Source organism: Martes martes, assembly GCF_963455335.1.
Source record: "Martes martes genome assembly, chromosome: 6".
NCBI classification, from domain to species: Eukaryota; Metazoa; Chordata; class Mammalia; order Carnivora; family Mustelidae; genus Martes; species Martes martes.
Window position 1 is genome coordinate 26,829,011 of NC_137893.1, and position 19,882 is coordinate 26,848,892.

Genomic DNA, 19,882 nt, shown 5'->3' on the forward strand with positions numbered 1-19,882 from the left:
AACTTGGATTAAAAACCCTAGCGAACTGTCAAATAGTTTCGTCACAATTTATATAAATGAGAATACACAGCGGGATTAGTTTATGAACTAATTTCACTTCACTTAAAAAATAAATTTTATTTTTATCAGAATAAACTTTATGTTGCTGAATTTATATAGCTAACTATGAAGCTTCACAAACAATATAAGACGACAGTTGAACCCTGCTTAGAGTAGATTTAAGCTCCTGAAACTTAAAAGCATTGTTTGACACTGGTATTATATAGATTGTCTTTGATAGAACTGACTGCATGTTTTACTGAAGTTGTAGAATTGGTAAGGAACAGTGCTTACCTACGTTCTATCAGCTCTCCTGATACCTTTTAGCTAGCTTTCAAGCTTTTCATTCAGAGAATTACGGGAGAGCCATGCAGACTTAATTGAAAGCTTTTGCAAAAGCATTCATTGGGTTCAGCCTTGAGGCACAAAGGTAGATAGACTAACATTTTGGATTGTATTTTTAGGTTCAGAGTAATATTATTTATTCTAATGTTGGAATTCTTCTTTAATCACTTCTGGGAAATGTGAGCAAAAGTAGTTCTGTTACTACAATTTTCAAACACAATTGGATAATAATGATTTTTACTACATGTTACATAATCAAAAGTTTTGAAAGGTTTAGGTGGACAGGTTTCTACTGAAAAATCTATATAAACCTGTCATTGATTAGTGAGTTGGCCATTTTTCTTAGTGGATAAGTAATTTGTGCATTGCTGTCAAGTCGTATCATCAGAATTATTCTTACTAAAAGGTAAAGATGCTATTTTTGTTATTTTGTCTTTTAGGAAATAGAAATATCACAACTCAGATTCTTACTTATAATTTTAATATTGAACATCTATTCCTTTTTTACTTTGATCAGTGTTATTTAGAGTTAACATTGATAAAGTAGAGCTGCCTTGGATTTCTTGCTTTGTAATTTTTCAGTGTATTGGGCACAGGTGGTCTTGGTTAGTCACTGCCTTCAATTAAATGACTTTTGAGATTGACCCGAACATTAGCTTTGCACATTAGTTTTCCACTCAGAATATTGTTTTATCACTTGAAAGGTCATGAAGTCTGTTGAAAGTGTGTTGTTTCTTCTCAAGGATTTCTTGAAGCCATATGAAAATCCCCATTCAATGCTTTTCTTTCAAGGGTCTTTACTAGCAGTTTCTTATACTGTAAGAAGGAAGGAGCCTCCCCCCACTTGTAGATTATCTAGGAATAGGAGAATAGTTTATTTTTGTTGTTTTTGTTTTTTTGCTGGGGGAGTATTGGATAGTTTCCTACTTTAAAAGTAGAATATCAGTTGCCTCCCAGGATTTATTAAATTTACTAGCATAGTGTCCAGGTACATGTTAAGGTTACTCATATTATTATATCATTATGTATTTTTTTTCTTTTTATTTATTTATTTATTTTTATTTATTTATTTTAATAAACATATAATATATCATTATGTATTTTAAACAACTGTATAATATTTGTAAATGCATAGTATGTTTTGTTAATTATTTATTTCTGCTTCTGGGACAACTGGCTGGCTCGGTCAGTGGAGTATGCTACTTTTATTTATTTTTTTATTATTTTTATTATTTTAAAAGATTTTTATTTATTTATTTCACAGAGAGAGAGACACAGCAAGAGAGGGAACACAAGCAGGGGGAGTGGGAGAGAGAGAAGCAGGTTTCCAGCTGAGCAGGGAGCCCGATGCGGGGCTTGATCCCAGGACCCTGGGATCATGACTGAACAGAAGTCAGACACTTAACACTGAGCCACCCAGGCACCCCAGTATGCAACTCTTGATCTAGCTGTTGTGAGTTCAAGGCCCATGTTGGGTGTAGAGATTACTTAAAAAAACTAAAGTCTTTAAGATAATAATAGCAACAATAATAATTTATTTTGCTTTGCTGTGAATTGCTTGGTTTTAATTGCATATTAATATATATTTTCAATGTATATATTGCTTTCATCTCTCCTGAGCCTTTTGAATTGTGGCTTTTTGTCTAATTTCTACTACAGCTAATGAATGTTATTGCTGCTGTCCATCTCATTCTTGTTTTGGGCCATATAGACACAGCTTTTTTTTTTTTTTTAGATTTTATTTATTTGACAGAGAGAGACCGTGAGAGAGGGAACAGGAGTAGGGGAAGTAGGAGAGGGAGAAGCAGGCTTCCCACTGAGGAGGGAACCTGATGTGGGGTTTGATCCTGAGCTGAAGGCAGATGCTTAACAACTGAGCCACCCAGGCAACTGTAAACACAGCTTCTAGGTCAAAACTCGGAAAGAAAGAAAGAAAGAAAGAAAGAAGCCATGATCAAAAGGCTCAAGTAGGCCTTGTCTTATAAAATAATGACCTAAATGTTTATTTTTCTTATATTTGAAAGATGTGCTTGACCACTTGTCCTCAGTTTAAAGGAGTTCTATAGCTGATAAAATTTTATATAAATGTTTCTATTCCTCTTGGATTAGAAGTGAATTCAAGTAGTAATGCATGAATACTCTATCTTAAAATATTTTACTTTTATCAGAATCTTTGCAATAAACATGATAGCCCCTTAAATGGCCTTTTTTTGTCCAGTCATGAACACTAGGCAACAATTTTCATCTCTCAGTTTTCCTTCTGGTATCTATTTCCAAATAATATGCTTCTGTTGCTCTTTCTCAACTTTCAGATATCACTGAATCATTTCTTGTCCTGCTGAGTGAGGACTTAACTCATTTAAATCCTCTTCCCGTGCCTTCTCTCCCATTTCTAAAATTAAATCGTAAATTTTGACAGAAAAGATTAGGTGTATATATAGTTAGATAATTATTATTTAATTATTGTTTACTGAGTCAAGTAATGAATTATAGTAACATTTTCTGTCTAGGGTGACTATTTTTCTTAAAGTTAATAATTGGCTTTGTTCCATGTTCTTTTTATGAATTAATAATTCTTCCTATATGCTCTTACAGAATATCACAGGACTATTTTCTACAAAGACAAATTCATTAGATAGTATCAGGTCCAATTTTTTTTAACTTGGGAATTTCTTAGTTTCTCCTGTGTTCAATGCCCAATAATCTGGCTTCCATATTGTCTATATTTTGATGTATTCCTTTGTTTAGTAGCTTCTTGAGAAAAGGTACACTGGATGTAATTTTTAAAAAAAATCTTACAAAGCTAAGCATATTTTTAATATAAAACCATATATTTGAATGATAGTGTGGTTGGCTATAGTTTTACATCGGAAATCATTTACCTTACAATTTTGAAGGCATTTAATGTTTTAAATTCCATTGTTGCTATTGAGATGTTTTGTGCTAATCCCATATATGTTTATCTGGAATCTTCTATTCCCAGTATTATGAACTTTCACTTCGATGTACCTTGTTCAAAGTCTTTTAATTTATTATACCAGACAGTTTTTGAGGCTTTTCAGTCTGGCACTGCATGTCTTTCAGTTACGGAAATTTTTTGGTATTATTTCTTGATTACTTCCCTTTGGTCTACCACCTCCTTCATTCTCTTTGTTCTTGATTTCCACAGTGTCTCCCTGGATTGATCTACTAACTTCCTATTCTTCCTGTTTTCTTTGTCTCTTTGTTTTACTTTCTTTCTTGCGGAGTTTTCAACATTCTTTCTAAACTTCTGTTGAATTTGTGGAGTGCCTGGCTGGCTCAGAGAGATACATGTGACTCTTGTTCTTGGGGTTGTGAGTTGAAGCCTCATGTTGGTTGTGGAGATTATTTAAATAAATACATAAAAATAAACTTAAAAATATTTTTAAACTCCTATTGAATTTTTGCTTCTTCCATCACATTTTTGATTTCTTATTCTTATTCTCCCAGCATCTTATTCTTGTCCTATGGATATAATATCTTTTCTGTTTCAGGGTAATGTCTTTTCTAAATTTTGTTGTTTTTTCTTTGGTTCCCTTTATTATCTTTATTTTTCTGACTTCCATTTTCTTTTTGTTCTGGTTTTTGTTTTTCAGGTTAGAGACCTGCTTTTAGTCAAGTTAGTTGTCTCTTAAATATTGTCTGTCCATTTGTAATATAGTGGTGAGGCACTAAAATGTTGGCTGAAAGTATCATGTACATGGGCTGGGTTTGTCGACTGACATCACAGAATGCTATCATTTCTCAGTCTTGCCACTATTGATGTTTTGGGACTGAAAATTCTTTGTTATGGGGGCTCTCTGTAGATTGTAGGATGTTTAGACCTATCCCTGACCTCTACCCACTTAGCTGCCAGTTGCACACCCTTCCCCAGTCATGGAAAAGAAAATCTCCCAGCATTGCCAGGTGTCCTCTAGGGGTGACTGGGCTATTTCATGGCCACTCTGTAATGCCAGTATTTGTAGGTATCTTCTCTGGTGCCAGTCTGCAGACGAGGCTTTCAGCTCTACCCCTTGAGGTTTAGCCTGGCTACTGGATTTCTGGGAGTCTAGTGGAACATAGGGGCTGGAAGTTTTTACTTAATTGTGTTCTTCATGGCTCCTATTCTCTGCTTTACCTATGTATCTTGCCTGTCAGTCTTGAGCCTCCCTATTCACTTTGTCCAGGTGATAAACCTCTCTATTTTGAGACAGTATAGGGAGAGATAGTGGCTAACTGTATGTATGGGGAGGAAGGGTCCTGTGGTAAGGTCCAGCTGTTTCTTTTGTAGGCTTTTACTACAATTCCTGTTTAGAGCTCTTTGTAACTGTTCCTATCTTCCAAGGTACGTGGTACTCCCAACTCCTGTGTTTTGTATGTGTGTTCGACAGGGAGAATTTAGTGGTTTGTTGGAATCCATGTTTGCAGGTGTTTAGACTTAAGCTGCCTTTGATCTGCTAAGTCGGCTTCTATTCTTCCACTTGCTTGCCACTTTCCCGAAACTTAACTGACTTGTCTAGCATGCTGTTGTGTTCTTTCCTAATCTTCCTTATGAGTTTATAGTCTTACTATTTTACTGACCTTGTACTAGGTCTTAGAGCATTAATAATGAACATGTGTGTTCAGTCTAAAGGTAATATTAAACAGTATAATTCCAAAAACTTTTAGGTTTTTACATGTTTTCTTCCTTTTTGCAGGAGAAACCCAAATGAAGATCAAAGGAATAAAACCAGAAGAGATTCTTTTTTTTTTTCTTTAAGTTTTCAGGCGATCCACATTCTATATCTAGTTACTGAATATGTGTTTTTAAGATTTTACATTAACTTGCTCTTTCTTAGTATGACTCAGATGATTGCAGAAGTAGAGCTTAACGGAGTATGTATGATTGGGACTAGCAGAGAAACAGTATTGGTTACTGTTAATAGCAAAAGGACTTCTTAGCTTTTAACATTTTGAACTTTAATAATTATGTTTAGTAATTATGTTTGAGTTTAAGAAAGTGATAATTCTGGTACCTATTTTTTGTTTTTAGAGGCAAGAATTCTGGTTTCTAAAACAAATATCTAGAGTAGCACTGTCAATTTCACTAACCATATGTGGCTATTTAAACTTAATTATTATAAAATAAAATAAAAAATTCAGTTCCTCAGTTATTCTAGCCATTTTTCAAGTCTTTGGTAGCTACATGTGTTAGCAATGTTCTAGAGCCTTTCTGGGTTAACATAGGTTATATTGATAATTACACATGTATTATTTCAAAAGGACTAACCAAAAAGTTGAGGTAGTTAAGCTATCATAATTGTCATGTTCCTACTTATTCTACTTTAAAATTTCAGGTGGTGGCAAGAGCATTTCTTATATCTGTTTAAATTGTGATAATTGTGTCTTTGTTTGACTTCTCTGGCTTTACTTTTTAATTGTTTCTTTTCCCTCCAGACAGTGCAGTGCTTGCTAGACAGTGGTGCTGATATTAACAGACCAAATGTATCTGGAGCTACGCCGTTGTATTTTGCTTGCAGGTAGGATATTTTATATTTCCAGATGCTCTCATTAATGTATTTATTACATTTCCAAAGACAAGCATTTCTGTATATTTTCTAAAGTTTTCGTTTTCCCACAAATGCTGTGCTTACTGAACTGCACAAGTAAAAGCATTTTCTATTATATTGCCAGTGTTTCTATGTGGTGTAGGTGGGAGCTTTTGATTTACTTGATTATTTAAATTTTAGACTAATTACTTAATAAGTACTGAAAAAAGATACCTCTGTAATTCAGTAATTTCCAGAGTTTTCTTTGTTAAGTACTAGATCTATTCCAGAGGGATGAGCTATTAAAGTATGTCTTGGACCAGAGAGCCATGTCTTTGCTTTCTTTGGAGTTGTAACTTAAGAAAAAAAAAATCTTTGAATTTGTCTTGTTAGATATTAAATTATGCATTAAGTTATTTTTGTACTTCTATTTTGGTTCATTTCCTTGAAGCATACGCTTTGTTCATTTGTTCATTCATGTAATAAGCAAATGTTTGGTTAGCACTCATTGTGTGCCATGTATTAGAGTATTAGTGATATAGTAATAAATAAATCTAAGTCCTTAAAGAGCTAACAACATAACAATTACACACGTATTCCACCTTATACCTATACATACCCACATACATACATACTATGTTATAAAAATGTAGTTTCTTTTTTTTTTTTAAAGATTTTATTTATTATTTATTTGACAGAGAGAGACACAGCGAGAGAAGGAACACACGCAGGGGGAGTGAGAGAGGGAGAACCAGGCTTCCCGCCGACCAGGGAGCCCGATGCGGGGCTTGATCCCAGGACCATGGGATCATGATCTGAGTCGAAGGCAGATGCTTACCGACTGAGCCACTCAGGCCCCCTAAATGTAGTTTCCAGTTAGAACCAGTTTACAGTAAACCAGTATTTCTTGTCTTTGGCTTAGATTATATGAAGTACAGTATTTATTTAGGCTCTTAAATGCAGATATGGAGTTATCCAGAAAGTTCCTCTTTTCTTATCCTTTTTTCTGTTATATATCATTTTACTGGATGTTTGTTTTAGACTGAAAGACCTACTTTTGTTCTTGTTTAGCTTCTCTTTAGAGTCTCTGATGTTACTTTTATCAGACTGCTTCAAATCATCATTGAACAACCTTGAGTTAGAATACAAGGACTTTCAGATCTCTAGACTTCTATATGCTATCTGAATCCAGCCATTTTCTTAAAGTATATTTATGTTTTGGTTGCTTGGCTAGAAAATCAGTTCTTTCCATGGCATCCTGAATTTATGAACAATGTCATTGTTTGATTCCCTGAAATTATATCCTATCTTGAGGCGTTATCTCTAAATCAGTCCTTTCTTTGAAGCTTCAGATTTGATGGCCCCCTGCCTGATTTACATCATCACTCGCAAGTCTTACAGAATCTCAGATGTCAACATGTCCAAAACAAAGCTTCTGATTTTCCTTCTCAAATCTTTCGTTTGCCTTTTCTCATCTCAGTCATTGGAACTGTTGTCCTTTCAGTTGTTTAAACAGAAACTAGATCATTATTTTTTAATTACTCTCTCTCTCTCTGTCTCTCTTTGACCCTGAACTTGGAATTTATTAGTTAGTTCTATAAATTCTACCTTCAGAATATATTCTGAATCTGTTCTCCAGCTCACTGAAATGACTTTAGTTAATGTTGTTAGTGCTTGTCTAGACTGCTGTAGTTGTCTCTTAACTGGTCTCTCTGATTTCTCTGTTGTTTCCTTCCCATCTGTCTTTTCCTCAGCACCAGAGGGATCTTTAAAAAAAAAAAAAAGAATCGACTTGGGGTGCTTGAGTGACTCATCCAGTTGATCTGACTCTTAATTTCAGCTCAGGTCATGGTTTCATGGTTGAGGGATGGAGTCCTGAGCTGGGCTCCATGCTCGGCAGGGAGTCTGCATGGGATTCTTTCTCTTTCTCTCCATTTGCCTTCCCACCCCTTTCAAGATAAATCTTTAAAAAAAAGATCAGCTTTTGTCACTGTGTTTAAACTTTGTCTTTAAAACTTCTCAGTGTCTGTGCATCATTTCAAATAAAATATAGGCTCTTCCTTTGCCTATGAGACCTGCATGGTCTGACCCCAGCTTACCTCACTGCGCTTCTGTCACATTGGCTCTCTCTGAGTTCACCAAATCCAAGAGACTCTTTCCAGCAGGCTTTCTGCATACTGTTTGTTTTCCCTGAAATGCTCTTAACTTGGCTTTTTATGTGGCTGACTCTTTCCTTATGTCACTGCTTAACTGTTACTTTTTAGGAAGGTAGTTCTTAACCAGTCTGAGTAGGCCTCCCCCCCACATTTTCTTTCACAGAAGCATCACAGTCTTTTTTTTTTTTTTTTTTTTTAAGTGGTCTCACACCCAACCTGGAGCCAGCACAGGGTTTGACCTTACGACCCTGAAGTCAAGACCTGAGCTTAAGATAAAGAGTCCCACACTTAAGCTTAATGGACTGAGCCACCCAGGTGCTCGAGCACTTGTATTTTGTAATTGTTTATTTACTTGTTTATAGTGTATCTCTCCTACTAGACTGAAAGCTCAATAAAAGCAAGAATTTTATTCACCACTTTATATTCAGTGTGTGGTTACAGTGCTTTGCATTTAGATGCTTAGTAAATGTTTTTGAATGAATTAATTGCTATAATTACATGTTTGAAAAATATCTTCTATAACAATGGCATGTTAAATGTAGGTATATTAGTGTTATGCAGAATGTGGATAGTCTTATAGTTAGAGCATAGAGGTATGGTAAAAGAGTTTTTTAAAGTACTTTCTGTTAGTATATGCCCATCATTAACTTTTATTTCTTTAATTTTTAAAAAATTTTATTTATTTGATAGAGATCATAAGTAGGCAGAGATGCAGAGAGAGCGGGGGGAAGCAGGCTCCCTACTGGGGAGAGCCTGATATGGGGCTTGGTCCCAGGACCTTGAGATCATGACCTGAGCTGAAGGCAGAGGCTTAACCCACTGAGCCACCCAGGTGCCCATCTTTAATTTTTTTTAAGATTTTATTTTTAAGTGCTCTCTATACCCAACAGGGGGCTCAAATTCACAGCCTCAAGACCCAGTTGCTTGCTCTACCGACTTAGCCAGCCAAGCTCTCCTCCCATCATTAACTTTTATTCTAGCAAATACTAGACCATCTAGCCCATCTCCCACCCACCTCCCTCTGTGCACCCTGTTTGTTCTCCATCTTTAAGTCTCTTATGGTTTGTTTTCCTCTCTCACTTCCCTCCGCCATATGTTCATCTGTATTGTTTCTTAAATTCCACATATGAATGAAATCATATGGTGCTTGTAGGCGTACTTTTAATTTTTTTTGTGATATCTAGATATAGGTATACATTAAACATATAAATTATTCCCAGTGTATCCTCTCTGATAAATGAAAAGGGAAAGGAATGTGGGAAACAGAACAAGTTGACCCTATAGACAAACTAAATTAAAAAAAAATTAATGCAAGTTTTTATTGGTTGAGAGGTATTACTAGATACATCATCATATGCTTTTTAAAAATTTTGAATTACATTTGAGAAGTATTTAGATATACAGGAGAAGGATCCGTGGAAGCAGGGTTCAAATCTTAGCCTCAGAACTGTGCAACTTCAGTCAGGTTTCTTGACCTCTGAAGCTTTTGTCTCTTTGTTTAGGAAATGGAAATGTTCTATCTGGCTTGTGGGACTATAGTGAGAATTAAATGAGATGGCATATAGAAAGCATTTGCCAGTGTATTTTGCACTTAGTAGTTAGTAAGTGCCTACTAAACTAGCACACTTCTCCACTCCTCAGCACAAAGTAGGGTTGTCCTCAGTGGGTTTTATTGCTGTTTAAGATTTTCATTCTGAGAAATAGGATTCTTCTTTCACCATACAGACCTTTTCTTTCTTTTTTTTTTTCTTTGTTATACTTAGGTTCTCATTCTGACCCATATTTAATTATGTAATGTTTCAGTGAGTGAGTCATTTTCAAACTGATTTTGACCTAAAATTATGACAGGCACTATTTCCCAGACATTTTTTTCCTCTAGTTATTTTGCACAAGACATAATTCATTACATTTCTTTCATGTGTACTGTAGGCACACAATGATTCCTCCCCTATTCCACCCCCATTTTTAGACAGCTTTGTTTTTAGGATTTTTTTTTAAGGGGGGCAGAGGAAGAGGGGGAGAGAGTCTTTTTTTTTTTTTTTTTTTTAAAGATTTTATTTAATTATTTGAGAGAGTGCACGAGCAGAGAGAGGGAGAAGGAGAAACAGACTCCCCACTGAGGAGAGAGCTGAAGCTGGGCTTGATCCTAGGATGCTGGGATCATGACCAGACCCTAAGGCAGAAGCTTAATGCTTAACCGACTGAGCCACCCAGGTGCCCTGAGGGAGAAAGAGTCTTAAGCAGACTCTGCACTCAGTGCAGAGCTGGATGCAGTACTTGATCCCTCAACCCTGAGATCAGGACCTGAGCCAAACCAAGAGTTGGTTGTGCAACCAGCTGTACCACCCAGCCATCCCTAGTACTTACATATAGTACTTACAAATGCTTCAAGTCCTTAAATTGCTAGATTGGTTTTATTTTCAGTTGTATGCTTCCCATTCCCTTAACTGAGTTCTTTAAATAAAGCTTTGGATGTGTATTTTCTGTATCTGGGATAACTTTTTTCTATTAGAAAAAGTGAGGTTTAGCTGGGGTTGTATAGATAAAGTAAATTAGTGAGATGTTTATGTAATTATAGATGTGTGCAATAGAGAAATAGAAAAAGGTGTGATTCTGAACATGGATTTGTAGCTACTGCCAAGCGACTCCTTTCACTTCACAATCATAGCCATATAAAACAGGCCAAAGACTCAAAATTGTAAACTTTAGAAAGACCATTAGAAACTATGGTCTCTTTGTTTTATAAGTTATTCCAAAAAATACTGCAGTATATGTACTATATGCACTTTAGCCAAGTTTTCAGATCATATTGCTTGAAAGCCTAAAATCAGGAGACTGAAAGTGCTTGAAAAATCACTTCTAAGTACGTTAGAAGTACTGTAGCTTGTTTCCTTTCTTTCTTTTTCTTTTCTTTTCTTTTTTAAAGATTTTATTTATTAGAGAGAGACAGAGAGAAAGGGAACACAAGCAGTGGGGAGTGTGAGAGGGAGAAACGGGCTTTTTGCTGAGAGGGAGCCCATGGAGGGCTCAGTCCCAGGACCCTGGGATCATGACTTGAGCTGAAGACATATGCTTAACGACTCAGCCACCAAGGGGCCCCAGTACTAGTGCTTTCTTATTAAATCTTTGTCAACTTAGTTTCCAGAAAATGCATTGGTATTTCCTTGAAGGGGCTATTATCTCAATCAATATTTTAAAAAAATAGTTGAATTGTAAATTCAACTTCAATTCAACAGTTGAATTGTAAATACTCGTTCATTGAGCACATTTTTGCAGTTATTTGAACTGAAAAATCTTTTATGCAACACTCTGAGGAGTTTGTTATAGGTTAGTCTGAATGTCGTGCAATATTGTAGGTGAGGTACTTGAAGCCCTAATCGGGTTAGGCAGATTTTGTATATTATTAGCTCCTGTTTCTTGCTTTTATTTTTGAAATGAAATGTTACGTGATTGTAGATGAGATTTTAATGTAGTTTTAGAAATTACTTCAGTTTTCTAAAAATGCCAAAATGGTATTTTTTTCTTCATGCTAATTATCCTTTTTGCTGTATTTGATAAATGAAATTATTTGGAGACTTTAAAAACCACATATATTCAACAGTGTTGCATTTGTACATGGTGATCTTGTCTGTCCATTGTGTGAGATCCCCATTGTATTTTTCTCAAAGCATATATCCCCTTGCACCTTGTACCATACTCCCTTTAGTACTAAATTGTTTACTCTTTGAGGGCAAACTCTGTTTATTCATCTTGGTGGAATAATATATAGATGGAAGATTTTGGAATCAGACTGACCTAGATTCAAATTCTCTGTCATGAAATTGTGATCTTGAGTAACTCCAGGGTTTTCTCAAGTCATGGTTTTTTTCAACTGAAAAATGGAATGAATTCTCATTTTATGATAGTGTCAGGATTAGGTCAGACTTTGTAAAAAGAACTGAGCATTATGCTTGTCACTTAGTAGATCCTAAATAAACTGTGATTTGGGTCTTTTTTTGTTACTTTCTATAATACACTACCTTATATAATACTTATTTGTCAAATGAGTGGTACCTGAAGTTAAAAACTATAATACAATTTAAGGGATGCCTGGGTGGCTCAGTGGGTTAAGGCCTCTGCCTTCAGCTGAGGTCATGATCCCAGGGTCCTGGGATCGACGAGCCCCACGTTGGGCTCTCTGCTCGGTGGGGAACCTGCTTCTTCCTCTCTCTGCCTGCCTCTCTGCCTACTTGTGATCTCTGTCTGTCGAATAAATAAATAAAATCTTAAAAAAAACCCTATAATACAATTCAGCATGTGCATTGAATACATGTTATGTAAGCTAACTACTATGCTTGGTGCTGTGGAACAAATATATTGTGAAGAAGTTTATAGTTTTTTTTTTAAAGATTATTTATTTATTTGACAGAGAGACAGCGAGAGAGGGAACACAAGCAGGGGGAGTCAGAGAGAGGGAAGCAGGCTTCCCACCAAGCAGGGAGCCTGATGCGGGGCTTGATCCCAGGACCCCGGGACCATGACCCAAGCCGAAGGCAGGCGCTCAACCACTGAGCCACCCAGGCGCCCCAAGAAGTTTATAGTTTAATTGGAGTGATTGGACACATGGATATTAAATAATTATAGAAGAAATGTCATTAAAGTTCAACTTACTAGCATTGCAAAATTAGGTCTTTCAGAACCAAGGGTAGTAGCGAAGATACCACTATCTCTCTAAAAAAATTAATGTCGAGTTAGTTTCTTTTCACTTAGCTTTCATTTTTAGGTATTACAAAGAACAGAACAGTGTCAATTGCAACCTCTTTGCTATTAGCTGTAATATATAATGTGTTGGCTAGTATACCCAGCTTAATGACAAATGATGCTTGATGAAGACTTTTCTTGATGTACAATAGTAAAACTATGTATTCTTGTTTTTGGAGAGATTGCTGATTTACTTGGTTTCTTGGTTTTCTGGAATAAATTAGATATTGTTCTTTTTTTTTTTCTAGACTTTATTTATTTGACAGACAGAGATCACAAGTAGGCAGAGAGGCAGGCAGAGAGAGGAGGAAGCAGGCTCCCCGCTGAGCAGAGAGCCCGATGCGGGGCTCGATCCCAGGACCCTGGGATCATGACCTGAGCTGAAGGCAGAGGCTTTAACCCATTGAGCCACTCAGGCGTCCCTAGATACTGTTCTTCAGTCATTTTTGGCCTCTTGATACTTTTATTAAGCTAAGTAATTAGTATTACAATAAAGTATCGAGAGAGTGATATATCTGTAGTATCTGCCATCAAATTCATAGTAGGGTTTATTAAATTTTAAAAATTTTAAATTTTTTAATGCCATTTGATTATAAAGTATACTTATGCGGTGTCATTTTGTGGAAAAGAATGAGTAGGGTTTTTTGTTGTTGTTGTTGTTGTTTCTAACTTTCTGAGAAGTCTGTGTGTCTTTCTCTTTGGGAAATGACATACCGGTTTAGGTATAATGGTATCATAGAAAGAGTCTTGTTTTGGAAGACAGGGTTCTGAGTTCTAGTTTTCACCTATGCTTGAGTTAGTAGCTTTTGTCGTCTACAAAACAGAAATTTTTGATCAGATACTCTTCCAAACCAGATGACTTCCTTGGGCGTTTTATAAAATTATCTTTAAACTTTAATGTCTGTGAATTGTAAATTTATTTTTTATTGTCTTGATTATCTTGGATCAGATTAGCTCACTAAATAATGAGACTTGGAGTCTAGTGGTTACTGTCCCCAAATTAGCTTCTTCCTAGCTGAAAGAATGGTGGTTGCTAATTTTACTCCTACTGGAAAAGAGAACAAATAGAATGGGCATGCAGATAAGAGCGTTGTTCATTCTAGATCATATTAAAGAGCTGTCAACAGAAGCCAAACTGAGTGGGTTGATAAAATGAAGGTTGAAAGCTAGATAGTGTTTTGGGGTAATTAATCCCTGCCCTTCTCCCATTCTCTTATTTTGATATTTGTATTTTCTTCTTCCTTCCTTTTTATTTATTTATTTTTTTGCCAAGTATAAAGTCCCATAAAATGTAATCTTGTTTTGAATATTGAGGTTTTTTGACTTAAGAAGTCTCTAGACTTGGATGGGTGAGGTAGGAAGCGGGTTGGAAATGATTGAAAGAAAAAAATGGAGCATAAGCCTGAGTAGTAGATGCTTATACCAAAATATTATTATTTATTGTAGGTAATGTGCCCTAATTTAATTCTAAGATTTAATAGGTCAGTTTCTTATCTATGTGGTGAAGGTATGATTTAATACTGAGAAATGTTTTCCTGGATGTTGAGGATGTAATTCAGATCTTCCTCTCAGTTTTTAAAAATTTTAGTCTTCTGTTGTTTCATATTGACGGTCCATAATTCATAGAGAAAGACTTTAAATTAAAAAGATTATTTTTTAACTTGGTTTTACTTCTGTACAGTCATGGTCAGAGAGACACAGCACAGATTCTTCTGTTACGAGGAGCTAAGTATCTGTCAGATAAAAATGGAGTAACACCTCTGGATTTATGTGTACAGGTATGTTGTTAATATATATTCCTAGCCCTTTACAATAGAAACTGAGACTGGTAAAATCACCTTTTTTTCCTCAAACGAGAGGCTGAATGCAAAGATTTTATTCTTTAAAGGATATGATTTTTTTTTTTTTTAAAGAATATGATCATTAGAAGGAGTTGTGGTATTGTAAGAAATGTATATTGGTCTTCATCTCAGTTCCTGACACAAGAGCTTCTCAGGCACTTGGAATCTCCAGAGTGATAAGAATGTCTTTTTGTACATTAATGAGATGGTTGGTGGCTTAAAGCCTCTGATAGCTTCTGGATGGGTGCTGATTGCCTGGAAAACTGAACATGTGACTCTTGGGGATGTGATAGGGACTGGAGATTGAGTTCTGTCATCAATGACCAATAATTTAATCAATCATGCCTATGTCATGGAATTTCCATAAAAACCCTGTAAACAGTGGGGTTCTCAGGGAGCTTCTGGTTGGCAAACACATCAGAGTTGTGAGATGGTAGCATGCCCAGAGAGGGCATGGAAGCTCTGTGTCCCTTCCCACATACCTTACCCTGTGCATCTTTTCCATTTGGCTGTTCCTGAGTTGTATCCTTTATAATAAATGAAGTGTTTTCCTGAATTCTGTGAGCTGTTATCAAACAGCAAATAGCAGATTATCAAACCTGAAGGGGGGTTTATGGGAACTCCTGACTTATAGCTGGTTAGTTAGAAGTATGGGTGGCCTGGACTTGTGAATGGTTTCTAAAGTGGGGGCACTTTCATGAGACTGAGCTTCTGACCTGTGTAGTCTGTGTTAACTCTGGGTAGTTAGCATCAGAATTGAATTAAATTGTATTACACTTAAGTTGGTGTCCACAGAGAGCTGGAGAATTGCTTGTGTGGAAAACCCACACATTTAGTGTCAGACTGGTATGTAGAGGAAATAAGTTTTCCGTTAGGAACATTTTTTTAAACCTAGATAATTTTAGTTTTTTTCCTTTTCTTTTTTTTTAAAGGGTGGCTATGGAGAGACTTGTGAAGTATTAATTCAGTATCACCCTAGGCTTTTCCAGACAATTATTCAAATGACACAGAATGAAGATCTTCGAGAAAACATGGTAATGTAGTTGTGCTAGTTGCTTGTAAATGAACAAGTTTTGTTCATGTTTAGCATATGTGGCATTTTAAAATGTGCTTAGTGATTTTAGTATTACAGATATTTTAATGATTCAAATTTGCTTATTTGCATTATAGGAAAGTATGAATTATATATATAAACTTTGTGCTAATATTTAACCCTATGAGTCTTCTGCCCTCTGGGTCTTTGTTTTGTTTTGTTTTTTAAAAATTTTCTTTATTTGGGGCACCTGGGTGGCTCAGTCATTAAGCATCTGCCTTCAGGTCAGGTCATGATCCCAGGATTCTGGGATCAAGCCCCGAGTTGGGCTTCCTGCTCTGCAGGAAGCCTGCTTCTTCCTCTCTCACTGCCCCTGCTTGTGCTCCCTCTCTTGCTGTGTTTCTGTCTGTCAAATAAATAAATAAAATATTTAAAAAAAAAGATTTTATTTATTTATGTATTTGAGAGTGTACATATGCATGGTGAGGGCAGGGGGAGAGGGTGAGGGAAAGAATCTGAAGCAGATTCCACATTGAGCCCAGAGCCAACTTGGGGCTTAATCCCACAACCCTGAGATCATGACCTGAGCCAAAACCAAGGTTCAGATGCTTAATCAACTGAACCACCCAGGCGGCCCTGAGTCTTTGGTTTTTGCTTAAAATAATTGGAATTGTCCACATAGGTAGGGGAAAATAATCTAAGGAGGAATATCATATCATTGGTAATCACTGGTTTATTGAGCTCTATTTTGTAATAGCTTTACTCTGAAAAATTACGGAGTTTAAACTTCTCATATTTTATAAATTTGGAATTAAATTTTTGTAAATGAACTTGGTGATTTCTATTTGCATTTTTTTATTGCTTTTTTACTGGGTGATTTTGAAAAGATTTTATGTCATCTCTATATTAGCTTTTGAATTTATGCAAGGCAAAATAACTGTAAAGGACTTGATTTCAGCTCATTGGCTTTGGGATACTTTTTAAACTAATAGGTATGTAATTTCTTGATAAAGTTTAATGGATTATTGTATAATCACATTTTTTATTTGTAAAAATTTTAGTTACGGCAAGTTCTGGAACATTTGTCTCAGCAAAGTGAAAGCCAGTACCTAAAGATTCTGACAAGCCTTGCTGAAGTTGCCACAACAAATGGACATAAACTGCTTAGGTAAGTGTTTCAAAATATAAGCAAATCAATAGGTAACAATATCTGTCATCTTTGTCTCCTTTCAGGCTTTTCTGGGAATAGTTTATTTTGTTGGATGTTTTTGTCAGTGCTAAGATGTCCTAAAAATTTGCTGACTTACTATTGTTTCGTTTTAAAGGACCAGGGCAGTCAGCTATTACTGGGAGATTTTAGTCTCTCTAGAGAGACTAAAAATAGAGACTTACTTAAGTGGATTTGGACATAGGTGTCTAAAATTTTATAAAATGATAGCTTAGATTAGTCATCTAAGTAAAACGTACATGAAGAATAATCAAGAAAGTTTAGAGTGGGGTTTTTTGGTTTTTTTTTTTGGATCCTTCCCCCAAGAAAATAGTTTAGGAGTGTTGATTACTAATTTATAGAACTCAGTGTGGGGGCTACTATTCAGCCTGTATACCCTCATGTCCCTTATAAAGTTTTTGTCCTAAACTGTCCCCTTCCATTCAGTTCCTTATTCTTTCCAGCAGATGCTCTGGTTTTAATGGTTCATTGCCATATCCATGGAGGTAATGCCTTTATATTACTTGTGTTTGTATGTATTGTATTTTCCTGCAACTGTACTTCACTGTATATGGTTAGCTACCCCAATTAGGAATAAACAGTCTGAATTAGGAATAAACAGCCATTTAAGGGCACCTGGGTGGCTCAGTTGGTTAAGCATCTGACTTTTGATATCAGCTCAGGTTGTGATATCAGCGTTGTGAGATAGAGCCCCGTGTCAGTCTCCATGCTCTGTGGGTAGTCCACTTCAGATTCCCACTCTTCCTCTCCCTCTGCTTTTCACCCCGCTTGTGTGCACACATACATATTCTCTCTCTGAAATAAATCTTAAAAAAGGAGGAAAAATAAACTAAAATAAAATCTAAAAAAACATAAAAAGTCATTTAGAAATAGTAAATCTGTTTTTTCTTGGCGTATAAATTTGGCCCACTTCTATTTGGATGCTTTCCCCTTAGCAGTTTTCTTTTCACTTCTCTTAATACACTGACAATCTTAGAATAGGTTTTGGTCTTCTCTCATCTCTGTGGTTGCAACTGGAGTTTCTCCCTCCCAACTCCATGCTCTTTCTAGAAATCGACTACATTGTTGACTCCTTTATGATAGCTGTTTGTTTCTGTCTTCCTTTGGGCTTTTCATATACTTCAGACCAGAATCACACTCTGCTGTTTATTTAGAAGGATCTTTGCTGGGCCCCTTACTCTTCATGATACTAAGGTCACCCCCTTGTGTTCTTTTATCCATTAAGTCTTTCTTCAACATTTCTAGTAGTGTACCATTTACTAATTTTTAAAATTCAGTTTCTACCTTTGAGACTGCTTAGGTTCTGTTTATGGAATTCATTGAATTTCAGCTTTACATAATGCTCTTATTTAGTCAGTTCTATTAATCGATTTATTTGATGAGGACTTTCTACAGTTCAGACATACTAAATAAAGACTTGGCTTGAGATTTAAGGTTGGCTTAGTTTTAAATCCAGATATCACTATTTACTGTGTGATCTCAGCAAGTAACTGTTTTGAGTTTCCCTTTATCATATACCCATATATCTAATACATGTTTCTGAGTGCCTACTATCCACCAGACCATCTGATAGGTGATTGTAAATAAAACAGATAAGATCTCTCCCTAAATTTAATTTACAATCAGTCAGGATTTTGTTTCCTTGTTGGAAAATGGTATTAAATATCTTCTTAATGAATTGTTGTAAAAATACAATGATAAGGTACTATAAAGTTCCAGGCATGTTGTCTGGCACATAGTAGAGATGATGATGATGATTATATAAATGGAAAATTGCCAGGGATAATAATTATGGTTATTATAAATACTCTACATTTCTTTTTTTTTTTTCCCCCTAAGATTTTATTTATTTATTTGAGAGACACAGAGAACAAAAGTTGGGGAAAGGGACAGAGGGAGAAGATAATTCCCCACTGAGCAGGGAGCCTGACGCAGGGCTCGATCCCAGGACCTAAAGGCAGATGCTTAAACAACTGAGCCACCCAGGCACCCCCAGTACTCTACATTTCTTATATTAGAAAACTTACCTGTTTTTTCCTTTTTAAATCTTTGTCCTACTTTTTGCTTTTCTACAGTAATGAGAAAGCCTATGTTTTTCTGTATTTATGTTTTTAAATTTACCTTTAACACTTATTAACCAGGCAGTAAGCTAAGGAACATTCAAATATATTATTTCATTTAAACCTCACAGTAAATTATTTCCATTTGACATAGAAGAAAGCTGAAGTTTAACCATTTACCAAGCTAATACATAGAAGAGCCAGGATTCCTGGTCTCACTAAAAGAGGGTAGATTATTGGTTACAATCTAGCTCTTAAAAGTAACAGGGAGATTAGTGGAATGGAAGTAGAGTGGGAAAAAGGGAGCCATGATCATAACAGGTTTTAAAACTGTTTTGCCAACCTGTACTGCCTCACCACTTACAGTGCTACTTTTCATATGCTTTATGAAATCTGTTAATTATGGCCATTTTGGGGGCTCTGACTATCTTTTTCTTGAGGTTGGTAGTGAGTATTGGTTATTAGTATTTTATTAGAATTTATTGTATTGTTTAGTATTTTGGGAAATCCTGTGTTTCTCCTTCACTCTCAGACTTCTACCCTGCTGACCAGATGTGTGGGTTTTTTTATTCCCCACACCAAGAAATTTTTTAGACATCAGCTGCTGTACAGTTTAACTCAGCTTTGACAATTATCCATCCAGATATACATTAGATCTCACAGGTTAAGAGCTCATTCCTACCAGACTATTCCCACTTTCAGATGCCAGTTGCAAGTAGTAGGTCCTCAGGTTACCCACACCTGTCTGACTTCACTTCATATCAGAGGTTCTCATGACCTCCTTCCTCTTAGATTCGGAAGCTCCCTGAACCCCAGTTTTTTTGGCTTTTTGTGGAGGCTTTATCTTGTAGGCATGTTGGTCATTAGCTGCATTTTCAGGCCCTCTCCCCTTTTTGGAGAATGTGGGGTGGT

At 35.9% G+C, this 19,882-nt stretch overlaps 1 protein-coding gene across 2 annotated transcripts in view; it reads left to right on the forward strand.

Moving 5' to 3' along the window:
- Positions 1 to 19,882, forward strand: part of HACE1 (HECT domain and ankyrin repeat containing E3 ubiquitin protein ligase 1) — a 117,301-nt gene that overhangs the window by 30,094 nt on the left and 67,325 nt on the right. For both annotated transcript variants that reach the window (XM_080806231.1, XM_080806230.1), the window contains 4 exons: positions 5,821 to 5,903; positions 14,490 to 14,586; positions 15,582 to 15,683; positions 16,744 to 16,850. In XM_080806231.1, coding sequence (XP_080662357.1) covers positions 5,821 to 5,903; positions 14,490 to 14,586; positions 15,582 to 15,683; positions 16,744 to 16,850 — 389 coding nt within the window. The remainder of the gene's footprint in view (positions 1 to 5,820; positions 5,904 to 14,489; positions 14,587 to 15,581; positions 15,684 to 16,743; positions 16,851 to 19,882) is intronic.